At 46.3% G+C, this 15,235-nt stretch overlaps 1 protein-coding gene across 1 annotated transcript; it reads right to left on the bottom strand.

The window, feature by feature from the left end:
* Window positions 1-107: 107 nt before the first annotated feature.
* LOC125550516 (metalloendopeptidase / zinc ion binding protein) lies at window positions 108-12,633 on the bottom strand. The gene is made up of 16 exons (XM_048713533.2): window positions 12,191-12,633; window positions 11,397-11,756; window positions 11,170-11,310; window positions 10,909-11,041; window positions 10,718-10,831; window positions 10,482-10,630; window positions 4,721-4,813; window positions 4,512-4,572; window positions 4,048-4,380; window positions 3,241-3,367; window positions 3,048-3,147; window positions 2,435-2,504; window positions 2,199-2,351; window positions 1,750-1,845; window positions 1,159-1,475; window positions 108-688 (listed from the first exon to the last, which is right to left on the bottom strand). Exons 1-16 carry the CDS (start codon window positions 12,239-12,241, stop codon window positions 497-499), a joined length of 2,490 nt encoding a protein of 829 aa, XP_048569490.1. The 5' UTR covers window positions 12,242-12,633; the 3' UTR covers window positions 108-496.
* Between the last annotated feature and the right edge of the window lie 2,602 nt (window positions 12,634-15,235).

Raw genomic sequence — 15,235 nt, 5'->3', positions numbered from 1 at the left:
ATCATGAGCTCACTAGCATTCACTCTTTTGACGAATTCAAATTTGACAAGAAAAGGCAGGTATATCATGAATGTGTGTGGATATGAGCATCGGGTTAACATTGATCATGCAAGGCAAAGCACAGGGTCTTCTTCTCTCATTGAAATGCTCTGTTAAGAATGTAGTCATGGATTACAACACACATTAACATTTACATTCTTCCCTCCACTATTCTCCGACGAAGAAGAAAAAGGAACCTACCACCCACCACCCAGCTTCCCACTCCCTGCCCCCTCCAGTCAGACTAACCTTCTAAACAAAGAGAAGACCCAGATACTGACACCAGGCACCCATCTTCGGGTGCCCAGGTGAAATGGACCTCTACTTTCCGTATCCTACAATTGGAAAGCATTGGCTAAAAACGAAAATGAATATGGATAGGGCAATGCGGCTTATACTTTACACCTCTGAGCTTCAGCCAGAGTAAAAAGGGGAAGAAGCGCTCCCCGGGAAGTTGTCATATCCAGGAAGACTTCTTCTCGCCGTATCCTGTGCATGGAACGCCCTTCTCTTCTTCCTCCCTCTTGCTAAAAAGGGTCTGGTCCGAGCAATCAAGACCCGCCCCACATGCCGTATTGTACAACTCGCAAGCGGAGTAGCATACCCGAAGCCTGTTGTCCCCATCCTCGTCGCACCTTTGAATTGAGATCTGATCAATGGAGTAATAAGAATGAGATGAGAAGACAGTTTTCCCTCTTAACAGCACAAACCTATAAGGCCACATATACAAGGAGGGCATAGCCGCATGGCCAATAAAATTGTCTATTAACTTAAACATCACCACTACTTGGCATCGTACATACTGCAATCTATTTAAGTATATATGCTTCTTCAAAGTGGCATCTATTGGTCTATTTGAGGTAAGTTGTTCAACTTAATCTATTATGCTTGTTTTTAGAAGCTGTAGTGAGAGCTAAACTTCTTGTAAGTATGCAGCTGAAGTTAAACATTCCAAAAATAGGAAGATAATCTAAGTGCCACTATTCACCCACTTAATGCTTGCAGCAATTAACAGCAAAATATAATCTCATGGGTAAGCAACTGTGGCTACACAAGTTTGAAATATCAGAAGGAAGTTAATGACATAAACATTTGAGAAATGGTCAGAGGGAACAGTACCCAGCAAGCCAGCCGCTTCGCCGCTGCTGCACAATTGGCATTGTTGAAGAAGTTAAGGAAGGTCCGCCCACTTGGCATCAATCTATTGTAATTTGGCACAAGAACTACTGCTTCGAGTTGCTGTAGTATGCTGAGTTCACTTGGTGCACAATGCTGCCCATCAGAATCCCGAACCAGTACATCATGACACATTGACAGGCTGGGCAGTATTGTCGAACCCTTTTGACAAGTGTAGCCCGCATAATCTGAACATCGAAACTCACATTTACCATTGTCACAAACCCCTCCATGCAAACTACACTGCTCATCACAAACCGCTGCATACAATGAAAACAAGACATTACTATTGCTTGTTCAATCAAGAGCAGAGCAACTAATCAACGCATTGTGAGTTTCCGATGTTTGATCATTCTAAAATTGCAAACTTTACTGATATCACAAACCATGTCTTTCATCCCACAATGCAAATGGATTTGTTCAATATAGGTATGTGAAATTCTTCAGGCCTTCACCATGGCCTAAACCTCATGAATACAGCCCGGAGTAATAGATGTGTGCATCTATAGAGACTTTCAGTTATTAAGCTTTTACCTGTTGAGCAGTCAATTCCCGTCCAGCCACTTTCGCATTCACAGATCCCATTAGCTTTGCATATACCATGACCACTGCACTTGTCTGGGCAAGATCCTGTTGACCCAAACCAATTTCACATGAAAAAGTTAACAGAATGAGCACTTCAACATATCAGGATGGCGATCATGCCAATTTCTCAAGAAATGAAGGACTACACATTCTTCGTATGACCAATAATTGCAGATTGTACATGTTGGCTATTTGCCTCATCCTGATTGACAATTCACATGAAAAAGAACACGACAAAAGTTGCATGGCACATTTGCCACCAAAAGAATGTTTCACTTGAACCTCCAGGTTATTCATCATCATTCCCAGGATACAAAATTAGAGAATTTGTGCTGAAAAAGTTAATAACTGGAAGAAAAAATAAAGACACGTCCAGGGCTGTGCAGCTGTATACTCACTTCTACTGCAGTCATGGTCATGAAACCCGGGGAAGCAGTGGCAGGTTCCAGCAATGCAATCACCATTGAAACTGCACGACTTGGGGCACTGGCCGCTTATTTGGACTGGTACGGTGTTGCATAATTCATGATATGCCGGGCAAATCAAGTCCCCTTCAGCACAAAATTAACTTGGGTGAGAAGTGAGAACTAAAGAACAGAGCTTGATTTAATACACCTTAGACAACAAAACACACCATTGAAGCCTGGGAACTGAACTGGGCCACCAGATTCTGGACATGACTTCCAGACGCCGTCAACAGCAACCTATCATTGTTCAACAGCATTTCAAAATTGACAGTAGGAACATGATTCATAATTCATTGCTTGAGCAAATGTGATGTGGCCAGTATCAGAAACAGTATGATGATGCATTAAAAAACACAAAACATGAAGATAATCACCCAAGAAAAAGAGAAAGCTAGCTGAATGACTGCATTGTAGGTAGCAAAAATAGTATAATCACGTGGCACATCAATCTCCATACAAATCCAATGGTGACAAGAGTTATCGATCAAATCCATAACCATATTCGACATTTTAAAATCTGCACACAAGATTACCATTGGTGCACGTGAAGTAGACTAAACTTACTGTCATTGTCATTTAGTATTTTGGGAGTGAAGAACCGAACATAAGTTCTTATAGCCATAGATTATATTTTGGCAATTATTATGATGAACATTACAAATAACAGACACCACACATGGAATGGAAATATAACACTGCACGAGAATATTTGGAAAAAGACAGGGTCCAAGCACAGTTTAACTTTGTGCAAAGTGATATAATAAATGAAACAGTAGTCACCTCTAAGGAGTTATTTGTGCAGCGATGCTGATAACAGCCATTTCCCTGGGTCATAGATCCACGGACAAACCCAGTTCGCACTAGTGTTGAAGCCATACACCTGTACGTTGGCGAATTTTCAGAAAACAGTCAGAATTGTGAAACGGGGTGTTTTATAATGAGCATGCATCCAAATTATCTTCAGCAGTCTCACCTCGAGTTACTTCCTCGTACTTCACCTAACATTCTGTCAGGTGCTCGTGCACTATTTACGTCAGTGCACGAGCCATCGGAATAAGCAACAAAATATGTGCAGTAATCAGCTAATGATGACTGTCCACCTACAGATGTGAAATTGTGTATGAGAAACTCAAAACATAACATGCTGACATACAAGTATCGAAGGATTAAGAAGGAAAGAAGATAAAAAGGATGGAGGGTCCTTCTGTTGTTGTGTGTTGTGACGTAATCTAATTACTAGGTGATCTGTACTCATTTTCTGGTGTGCAAGTAATATGTCTCTGTTACAGCACGACAGCAGCCAAAGAAAATGAAGTGCTTTCTGAAACAAAAAATGCATAACAGACCCTAAGATTGAATAGAACATGAAAAAAAGACTTCCAGAAAGAATAATTGATTTTTTAACCTCAGAGATAGTTCTAAAACTGATCCCCTCAATAGCTTATCAGGATCACCTCTTGGATTAGGTGATTCAACTTACTCTGCAATGGGAGATTATTGCGAAACAGCAGCAGAAGGCAAAGCTTTGCACACTTTTCAGAGAGGATAGAGTGGATTGATGGGGTACTCCCAAGTCCTAACATACCAACAACTATATACTAATTGCACCCAACCAAAGTTATGCATTTAGTACAAAAAAAATAGTGTGCCTCCCCCCCTCAACTAAGAGGAGGTGTAAGAACTAACAGCGATTAAACAGAAAACTTAAATCCATATTAAGAGTTCTCTATGTCATTTGAACAGCCCGTATAATGTCAGAAAAAAGGACCATTTATCTCACCTTTATTGGCTTGAGGGAAATATTGAGCCCACTTGGGCAAGTCCCCACTATAGCTAACTATAGGACAGTAACCTTCTGCCTCCCTATTGTATGTGCATCCTGATAGTTGAGTTGTGTTGCAGCGGTATGCCCCTTTCCATGAATTGCAGGGGGAGATCGCAAACTCTGTTCCCTGATTTCGACCCCAGTCTAAATGCTCAGCCATGCTATAATTAGCTTGATACCATCCACTGTCCTCCAATAATGCTAAAGTCATCTTTGAAACCACTGATCTTGTATCCACCGACCCAGTCATGATCTCATTCATTAAGAGTCTTTTCTCCCAATGTGAACCTGTTAAGAGTGTCAAATGTTAGTGAAGGGAGGAAATCTACACAACTGGGGGTATTCTCAACTCATATAATACGTAAATGTCAGAAAATACAAACATCAAACTATGGAGACTTATGTTATGGCAGCAGTACCTGAGGTACCCCTGCCTCCGCCATCTTCCAATTCCAGCCCACTGAAGTTCTGGGAAAATGCCTAGCACGATGAAGAAATGTATCAATTAGTATGAAGCAGCTTTCTTTATGTAGGTACCATATAAAAATGGAGAAGCGATTGACAGTGGCAATCACATGAACAATCCAAAAGATTCAACATAGCTCACAAATCTTCAGTTACTACTTACTCCATAATGATGCCTAGAGTGCATTACAACTCGAGGAAGGACAACACGGGTAACCATTCTTCCAAGCTTTTCGTCCAAAGCCTGAACAGTAACCTGAAAAGAGAGAGAATGAGATCAGTGTGCAATGCGAACTAGGCAAGGGGCATAAGCTATCATCAAAAAGAGATATGGCAGAAGTACTTCCACATAGTTTTTCAGGCTATACTACTAATCAATGGAAGTAAACAGAGAAGTTTTGCACTGGAGAAACTGAATATATGTGGTGATGTATATTCTTTCTAAAGCTCTTCTCCCTCAGACTCTAAGAGGTACCCCAAGTATGCTCCTTTGCAGAAAACTTTTTTCCCCACAAACAACTGGACGATATGACTGCACAGTAGGATTTTTTTAGCAGAAGGGACAATAATTGCCAACATAATGCCTCAACTAAATCCTTTGCCTAACAGGAAAGAGATATTTTGTGAATCTCTGAACATCAGTGCACAAGAGCAGAAGACCGAAAAGATGAGCACCAAACAATGGCCTGTCTTTGTGCCAAACCAATGGACTCAGAACCTAGTGCTGAAGACCAGGTGGCAGGCATGATGAGGAATCTTTAAATCATTCAAAAGAAGAACCTGGTGCTGAAGGGCTCAAAGATTACAAAAACATGATCCCAGTTTACTACGGTCACAAGGTGCAAATCCATCATGAGCTACACATGCAGAAATCAGTTGTGCACACCCTTGATCATCCTGTGGGGTGTGGATCATGGGCCCACAGGCTGATAAGATAGTTCATTCGCTAAATACTTGTTTGTTGCTACTGAAGTTAAATGCTCATGCATTGTTATATAAGTTCTTTTTATTGCCTGAGTTGTTTAAACGCATGTGTCATCGTAGTCCCCAGCTTTGTGCAAATAAAGAAATATCTCAAAATGTACTTCAACCGGACCAGCTAATCAAAGGTCTTGATACATCTGTCCACTACATAGAATATATGATAACTGTGGTAACAAATTTCTTGCCAACTTAAGAGGTAATCTTTGAAGGTGAACACCACCAACTCAGATGTTTATAAGAGTTATTACTAGCAGAATGCCCGTGTGTTGCTACTATGAAACTATAAAATACGAGTTAGGTCACTTGCTTAGGAAGTCGTCAAAATACGTTGGTGTCCTGCGGCCTTTGCACGTGATTCATGATTTAAAAGTGAAAATATATCGAAAGATCATGCTGCAGGCATTGGAGAATCTTAAGCAATCAGGGTAGGTTCTTTGCAAGACATGATATTTTGAATGTTGAAACATATGAGAATAGGCATTAGTAAGTTGAGTAGTTGACTGCACAGTAGATGGGCAAGGTCTACCATCGCTTTGGAATTACAATTTGTTCACTCGTTCTCCGATAAAGGATTGGAAGAGCTTGGTTGGAATGAGAAACTGAAAACAAGAGCATAATTTTGAGTTGGAGTCACATTTTTGCATTTGTTATTTGTGCATTCTGCAAGTGTTGGTCTCACATGAAAGTAGTAGCGTACTTGTTTGTTAGTTTTAGGTCCCAGATGTGAGTAAAAGTACATTTGATTATTTATGTCCCTTGGAAGGTTGCTAGTCCCACATGTGGGTAAGGGACTAAGGGTGCATTTTTTTATTGGTGAAGATTGTTGGTCCCACATGTGAACTCACCACGAACTCCAACCTTTATAAACAAGATAAGGAAGAGAAATAGAGAACAGAGTTAAGAGTTGAGATCGTCTCTTTAAGAATCCAGAAATTAAAGAGAATCCAGAAATTCACTTGCACAGAACATACACGGTTAACTCCGCCTATGTTGTCTCAACATAGCAAGTAGCCCAGGTAAAGGAGGAGGGTTGTAATAGGCTTGGCGAGCCAACGTCAAAACTCAGCCACTCTTATGGAGATGAAACCCAAAAGATAATCGTTGGGGTGTAACCATCTCAGCGACGCGCCATATCAGAGAACCCGGGTGTGGTGTCAAATGGGGGTCGGGCCATCACCCCCTGGTGGCCTGTCATATCTTGATCTGGATACGGTGGCAAGTGAGCAAGGATCGGGTCGTTGCATCCTTAGTGGCACGCTACATCGGCGCCCGGGTGAAGTGAAAAATGAGCAAGGGTCTTCGCATTTGACTCGACGAGCACGAAGGGTTAGGAAGGTAGCCGAGCCTAGGAGGATCCGCTTAGGTAGCTGGAACGTAGGGTCCCTGACAGGTAAGCTTCGGGAGCTAGTTGATGCAGCTGTGAAGAGAGGTGTTGATAGTTGGGGACTTAGTTCTCAATGTTATCAGTGTGTATGCCCCGCAAGTAGGCCCCAATGAGAACACCAAGAGGGAGTTCTGGGAAGGCCTGGAGGACATGGTTAGGAGTGTACCTATTGGCAAGAAGCTCTTCATAGGAGACCTCAACGGCCACGTGGGTACATCAATCACGGGTTTTGAAGGGGTGCATGGGGGCTTCGGCTATGGCATCAAGAATCAAGGAGAAGATGTCTTAAGCTTTGCTCTAGCCTACGACATGATCATAGCTAACACCCTCTTTAAAAAGAGAGAATCGCATCTGGTGACTTTTAGTAGTTGTCAACACTCTAGCCAGATTGGTTTCATCCTCTTGAGAAAAGCAGACAAGCATGCTTGCCTAGATTGTAAGGTGATACCTGGAGAGAGTGTTGTCCCTCAGCATAAGCTTGTGGTGGCTGACTTCCGCTTTCGGATTCGTGTCCTTCTCCTTCATAGCCTTCTGGGCATCATCGTTCCACCACCAGGTATCTCTAGCTTCACTTCTACTTCCCCTGGATAGGAGTGTAGACAACATAGAGAAGTACAAGGTGCCAAAGAAGGCCGCCAAGCGAGCTATGAGTGAAGCAAGGGGCCGGGCGTATGAGGACCTCTACCAACGGTTAGGCACGAAGGAAAGCGAAAGGGACATCTATAAGATGGCCAAGATCAGAGAGAGGAAGACGAGGGATGTCAACCAAGTCCAAATGCATCAACGACAGAGCAAACCAGCTCCTAGTGAAGGATGAGGAGATAAAGCATAGATGGCGGGAGTACTTCGACAAGTTGTTCAATGGGGAGAATGAGAGCTCTAGCATTGAACTGGATGACTCCTTTGATGATACCAACATGCGTTTTGTGCAGCGAATCCAGGAGTCTGAGGTCAAGGAGGAAGGATGAAAGGAGGCAAGGCGATGGACCCTGATTGTATCCCCATTGAGGTGTGGAGAAGCCTCGGAGACATAACGATAGTATGGGTAACTAAGCTTTTCGACCACATTTTTCAGGCGAACAAGATACCAAAAGAACGGAGATGGAGTATATTAGTATTAATCTTTAAGAACAAGGGGGATGTCCAGAGTTGTACTAATTACCATGGAATTAAGCTGATGAGTCATACAATGAAGCTGTGGGAGAGAGTCATTGAGCACTGCTTAAGTAGAATGACAAGCATGACCAAAAATCAGTTTGGTTTCATGCCTGAGAGGTCGACCATGGAAGCCATTTTCTTGGTACGACAACTTATGGAGAGATACAGAGAGTAAAAGGATATGCATATGGTGTTCACTGACTTGGAGAAGGCATACGATAAGATACCACGGAATGTCATGTGGCGGGCCTTGAAAAAACACAAAGTCCCAGCAAAGTACATTACCCTCATCAAGGACATGTACGTTAATGTTGTGACAAGTGTTCGAACAAGTGATGGCGACACTGATGACTTCCTGATTAAAATAGGACTGCACCAGGGGTCAGCTTTGAGCCCTTATCTTTTTGCTTTGGTGATGGATGAGATCACAAGGGATATACAAGGAGATATCCCATGGTGTATGCTCGCGGGTGATGTGGTGCTAGTCGATGATAGTCGAACAGGGGTTGATAGGAAGTTAGAATATGGAGACAAACCTTGGAATCAAAAGGTTTTAGACTTGGTATAACTAAAACCGAGTACACGACGTGCGGTTTCAGTACTACTAGGCATGAGGAGGAAGTTAGCCTTGATGGGCATGTGGTGCCTCATAAGGACACCTTTCGATATTTGGGGTCGATGTTGCAGAAGGATGGGGATATCGGTGAAGATGTGAACCATCGATCGGATGGATGATTGCCACCAAGCTTCTGGCGTTCTCTGTGACAAGAGAGTGCCACAAAAGCTAAAAGGCAGGTTCTATAGGACGGTGATTCGACCCGCAATGTTGTACGGCACTGAGTGTTGGCCAACTAAATAGTGACACGTTCAACAGTTAGGTGTGGCGCAGATGCGCATGTTGAGATGGATGTGTGGCCACGCAAGGACCAGGTCCAGAATGATGATATACGAGATAGAGTTGGGGTAGCACAGATTGAAGAGAAACTTGTCCAACATCGTCTGAGATGGTTTGGTCATATTCAGAGGCCTCCAGAAGCTCTGGTGCACAACGGACGGCTAAAGCATGCTGATAATGTCAAGAGAGGTCAGGGTAGACCGAACTTGACATGGGAGGAGTCCGTAAATAGAGATCTGAAGGACTGGAGTATCACCAAAGAACTAGCCATGGACCGCGTGGAAGCTTGCTATCCAATGCCAGAACCATGAGTTGGTTGGAGATCTTTTGGGTTTTAGCTCTAGCCTACCCCAACTTGTTTGGGGCTAAAGGCTTTGTTGTTGTTGTATGGAACATACACGGTTCTCCCAATCATGGTCCTCACTTATGGGACATTCTTGCGTAGGTTTGTTTCCAACAACTAGTTGAGTGAGAAGTGATGCGCTGCCTATTGCACCAAGGCATGGAAGAAAATTATGGTCTATCATTCTATATGAATCATATGTAGTGAATATCAAGCCACCTGGGTATACTCCTTAGCAAGGCATGCCCGCATCAGCTATCATGCCAGCCAGTTAATGCTCATTACACATAAAAAGGCTTTAGCACAGATATCACATGGCTGTTGTGAGAGATTTGAAAGCATCAATGCATAGTGGACTATTTAACCACAAGTGTTGAGGTTTGCCAATTGGTTGTTCCTCAATATGCGTACAGGCCTTTCTGGCTTTTCTTATAATTATTGCAATTAATAATATGAGTACAGGCCTTTCTGGCTTTTCGTATATAATGGATTGCGATTCATAAGAATAATCTCATAAGCTGGGTTTATAGCACATATGCCAAACATTCCAACAGGCTCATTTCTTAATAGATAAGCCCCAAAAGTTGTGCAAATATCTCCTGACTTATTAGTACTTATAAACTTGGAGATTATTCATGACTTCTCAGCTTAAACCTAAGTCGTAATACTAGGCTGATATGGTAAGGTGGCAACTAACATGTAAGGCTGCCCAACAACTGTAGTGCCCACTGGATTGTTGAGCGCTTCAGTCATAAACCCTTTAAAGATACTCCCTCTGGTCCTTTTTAGTTTGCATATAACATTTGACTGAAGTCAAGCCTCATAAAGTTTGACCAACTTTGTAGAAAAAAGTGCCAACATTCACGATCTGAAATCAATACCACTAGATGTGTCATGACTTAAAGTTTCATATTATATAATTTTAGCATGGCAGATGTTGATATTTTTTCATATAAATACGGTCAAACTTTGTGAAGTTTGACTCCAGAAAATTCTAATATGCAGAGTAAAAAGGACCGGAGGGAGTAAAAGGTAAATGCAGTTTTGACTGTTACATCTAACCCAAATACAATAAAGCAATCATCAGCACTTAACACTGGGATCCACAACAGCAGATGGAAATATACTACACCAATAAGAGGAAAGACATTGTCAATTACCTGATCACGCCTTCTTTTCCTTTCGTCACGAAAATGTGTGAAGGCATGAGGATCAAAGCCTAGAACATGCATGACCTCATGTATCAAAGTAGCAGAAAGTAACGTTTCTGCTTCAGCCGTCAAATGACGAGGGGCCACATTAACATGTCCTACAAAACATGCATATGTTCAGAATAGCACTAGAACCTCTCCTGCCTGTTAATATTTGTATGTGAAGCTTGAGTGGGTTAACAAACCTGCAATTGCACGACCCCATTGGTCCCGTTCACAGGCTACAGCCCACGCAAGGGTGTTGCCTGTTGTTGGTCTAGTTGTTACTAAGAGTACTAAATCAGCATTAGCAACACCATCTGCAATTCAGGGGAAAAATCAATGGAGAACCAGATCAAAAAGGCTACAAGATGGCCTAATTATAACGGCAAATTACCTTCAATATACGCATGGGGAAGCTGTACGCCTCCATCCTGGCCACAAGCAGAGTACCCACTGAGCCGCAGGTTCCCCTTGACAGGTTCGACAGCTAAAGCTTTTCTGAACCACTCTACTGTTTGTCCCAGTGCCTGCCAGTAATCCAACTCAGCATTTAGCACACAGAATAACATGACAATAGCGTATCCTGTCTTTTTTAAGCTATGCCACATTTCAGATCAAGTGACAGACAGAACCACCAAAAGCACAAGAACTGCACCTTCCGAAGTCGTTGCTTCTTGTCCTCCCCAGCTATATCTTCAAAGGTGCAATTGTACCAGCAATCTCCCACTAATGGTGGGTCTCCGTGAGGAGAACAGATAGGTGTTCCTGGTGCTGATGGTACAGGCGGTTCACCAAGCTAGCAAAACCAAACAGCAAACTGAGGATTAGAACCAGGATATTAAAGCAGCTCCTGGCGCGATCATAAGCTTCCGCCAGACCTACCTTGACAATGTCACCGACATTTTTACAATCCCGGTCGGGTGAGTGCCCAACAGCATCATAGTTGAGGTATATCCGTATTGGCTTCTTGACATTGCTCCGTGGAGCACGCCAAGATGACACCCCCAACAATTGCCTGCCTCTTACGCGCTCCACTTTCTCTCGGGGCACATGGTATACTTGTGGCATGACAGAATACTCCTTCCGACCAGCGCGTCGCCGCTGATGCAGTATCTCGTCGTGGATGCAGGAATGGCTAAGGTAAACATCCTTGTCTCCAGCATCAGCGCTTTCCAGAGACAATGTTTTGCCGTCGTCGGAATTTGCACTAGCTCCTCCAGACCAGACTAGAATCAAAACAATCTGCAGCACAAGCAAGAAGGAAAGAATTAGTTACGGGTAGCAATATAAATGCAGCAGCTCCTTGTAATGGTACTGGACCACAGGCGGTAAGAACTGCATCAGCAAATTGAATAGGCAAACAGCAAGGAATCCATCCAAAAACGGCAAGTTTTGATTCATCTGCTTTCACTAGTCTAACTGCGACCCAGATGCCCAAAAATAGTAGCTCCTCCGGGAGAAACATTCCCTTCCTTGCCCAAGAAAGTCCGCGGCGGAACAGTAAAACCCTACACCAGAGAGGGCAGGCCAAATCTACCAAATCGCCACGAGAAATCCAAAATGCGAACCAATTCGTACGAAATCCCTCCCAAGGCGAAGTGAATATCTGGACCATTTCGCCCCAAATCCACGAAACCCGGGGGGCTGACCCCGGCCGGATCGAGGGAGCAGCTCACCTGGAGCCTGACGAGCCAAAGCACCCTCCCGCGGCGGCCGCTCGCGTCCATGTAGTAGTAAGCTGGCCCCCGCAGCGTCCCGCCGCTCCCATTCACCGCCGCCGCCTCCCCGTCTCCGCCAGCCTCCACCTCATCCCTGGTCCGCACGGAATCAACGCCCCCTCCTCCTGCTCCTCCTTCCGCCTCACGCCGCGCGCAGCCTCCGCCGGGGCGACAGGTCCTGACCACGGCGCCTCCGCGCGGGCGGGGGCGCAACCGCCGGGAGCAATCAACCAGATCGAGGCCGGCGGGCGGGCGGGCGGGCGGGCGGGCCACCGCCCCCGAATGATTAGGGTTTGGTGGAGGCCCTAGCCTACCCCGGGGCTCCGTCCGAAGAGGGGAGGGGAGGGAGTAGGAAGGAGGAGACGACGCGGGTGGGGGTGGGGGTGGGGGGAGGTGTGAGTGGTGGATTTAGTCGTGAAGGCTACTACTTAGTTGTTGTTGCGGCAGCAGTACTGTCGAGACGAGGGGGGGAGGGGAACGGCAACAGAGACAGAGACCGGATTAATAACGGGAATCAATCAGTCAGTCGATCCAACGAACGAAGCGAACGGGTTACTACTAATTATCGAACTCTGTCTCCGTTTGGTTCTCTCTCGTCCCCCTTTCCGTGCCTCGGAATTTCTGGCCCCCCTCGGCCACGGCCTTTTCACGCCCGTGCCGGCCAGCGCGCGTGTGGCGTGGGGTGGGGTAGGGGTAGGGTGGGGTGGTGGTATTTTTACGGCTGATGTGCCATCGGGCGGTTCGATTCGGTGGCCGCGCACCGCGGGCTTTCGGGGCGGAGACGCGGAGCCGTTTCGCGTTTTTTATCGTTGCTTTTTATGTTTTCTCTCTACCGTTGTGGCCTTTTCCTTTTTAAAAATCAAAAAATCGCCTTTGACGGCTTCCGTTTCTGTTGGTGTCGGGCGCTCGCCCGTACTAACGTAACTTCACCAACTTCCTGCCCTGAGAAGTGAAAACAACGCGAGATTTAAGCGAGTCCGAAATCGAACAAGGCTCCTAGCGTGCGTGCACGCGCCCGTGTGCTTTGCTTCAGGTTTTCCTCTCTCCTGGGTCGCACGTACGCCACACACACGCGCGCACTGCTTCTACTTTTGCTTTACGTGCTCTTCTCTTCTCTTCTCTTCCAGAAAAAGAAAGGAAAGGAAAGGAAACAAGCCTGCATTATTCCTATTCCACTGCGGCAGAGGGACGATGCGACGCGCCGATGCGCTTCGCCATCGGCGCAATCACCACTCACTCACCGGTCGCCAGCCAGCCAGCCTCCTGACACCTGCCACGAGACAACGAGTCGTCGGGTCTGGGTCGTTCAGCTCATCTGTGCTTTTGCTTCCGCAAATGGGCGGGCTGACGCGGCTCCGCGAAGCACTAGTTGGGTCTGCGGCTCAGCTAACCCCAGCGTACTAATTGGGTCAGCGGGGCCGGGCCGGGCTAACCACTCCCGCCTCGCCCGTCGTCAAATCCGCCGCTGCCAAATGGGCGCCGCCGGCGCAGCGGTGGAAGCCGTCAGCAGCTACCACGCGCCGAGCACTAGGACTGGGCGGCAGCGCTGGCTCCCGGGTTGGTTTTGGAAAGGGCCGGGCAATTTTATACTATGGTGAAATGAAAAAGACGGTACGTGCTGCTGAACGGCACGATCATTTGATCCAGATCTGTGTTCGGCTCACGTGGCCCACTTGATCGCCTTATCCACCGAGGTGGCTGGGGGCTTTGATGGCCAACGATCGGGTCGACTGGTTTTTGGCGCATGCAAGTCAAACTTCTGATGATGATGGTGTGGGCGGCCAACCGGTGGATGCATGCCTACTCTTCCTGCTCTGCTCGGTGTGTCGTTATGGATAACGGACGGTTCCATGCCGACCGTCTGCCAGCATCTTTATATGTTTTTCGTAGTATACTTGTTTTCCTCTATTTTATTCCCTCCGTCCCATAATGTTAGATGTTTTGAGGAGTACTTTGTTTCATGCTACTACGTGGTTCCAGATTTATAACTAGTTATATGTCAGCATCCCTCCTCATGGACCGATAGCTATGGGCTAGGCCCACCTACCTCACTACTGCAGGAGCTACAGCCGCAGCCCCCACTGCAACTACAAGTATCAGGAACAACGTACAGGGCCGGCTATCCAGTGGATCAACGAACCGGCGGCGGTGACTACCTCTCTCCCTTATCTCCTTCCTTTTCCTTTCCTCCAGTTCATGTGTTCTTCCTCCATTAGTGTAACCATTCCTCTGTAATCATCATCATGTACTGAACCTTGTGTTGGAGTGAGATTCATCTAGAGGGAGATCGCTACTCTAACATCTGGTATACAGAGCCAGGCACCACCCTTCCCCAAATTCTTCCCCCATTTTTCCCCCACCACCAGACCATGGATCCGTTCCTCCAGGAGTATCTCGAGCGGCTCGGCGCCAGGCTCGACGCCTACACCAACGCCGCCAGGTTCCCTCGCCGAGAAATTGAACGCCCTTGACGTCAGTTGGACCACCAGTTCACCCGCCGTCGTCCACAACCCACCATCAGCAACAACTTCACCGGAGAGCACAACCAACGCGTCGGTGCCGGTCCCGGACGTCTCCGGCTCCACCACCAAGGCCCAGGAGATCCCCACGGTTGCCCGTGATGCAGCCCCGATGTGCATCACGATGGTGCCCGTCACCTATTCGATGGAGTGCTCAACCCAAGTTGACACCATCGACAGCGTCGACGAGGTCCATGACGCCGCTACCGCCGTCCACCTCGAGCCCACGGTCGATTCGATCCACCAAGCAGTTGATCAGCTTGCTCCGGTGCAGGCAATGGCCTACATCGGCACCAACACTCCCTCTTGTGACGAGGTTGTTTCTCCTGTGACGACCACCACCAACGTCGACCCCAAGGCTGGCGTGCAGGAGCTTGATGCCCTCTCTGTTAACACCTCCACCCACCTGACGAGCAAGGCGGACCACGACGTCGCCCTCATCATCCGCAGCGACCCTGCTCCGCCGGTGCTGACCAGGTGTTTG

The sequence above is a fragment of the Triticum urartu genome, chromosome 4A (genome assembly GCF_056163025.1).
Source record: "Triticum urartu cultivar PI428250 chromosome 4A, HENAU_Tu73, whole genome shotgun sequence".
Classification (NCBI taxonomy): domain Eukaryota; kingdom Viridiplantae; phylum Streptophyta; class Magnoliopsida; order Poales; family Poaceae; genus Triticum; species Triticum urartu.
Note: the sequence above shows the minus strand (reverse complement) of the source record. Positions and strands in the feature narration are given on the sequence as shown.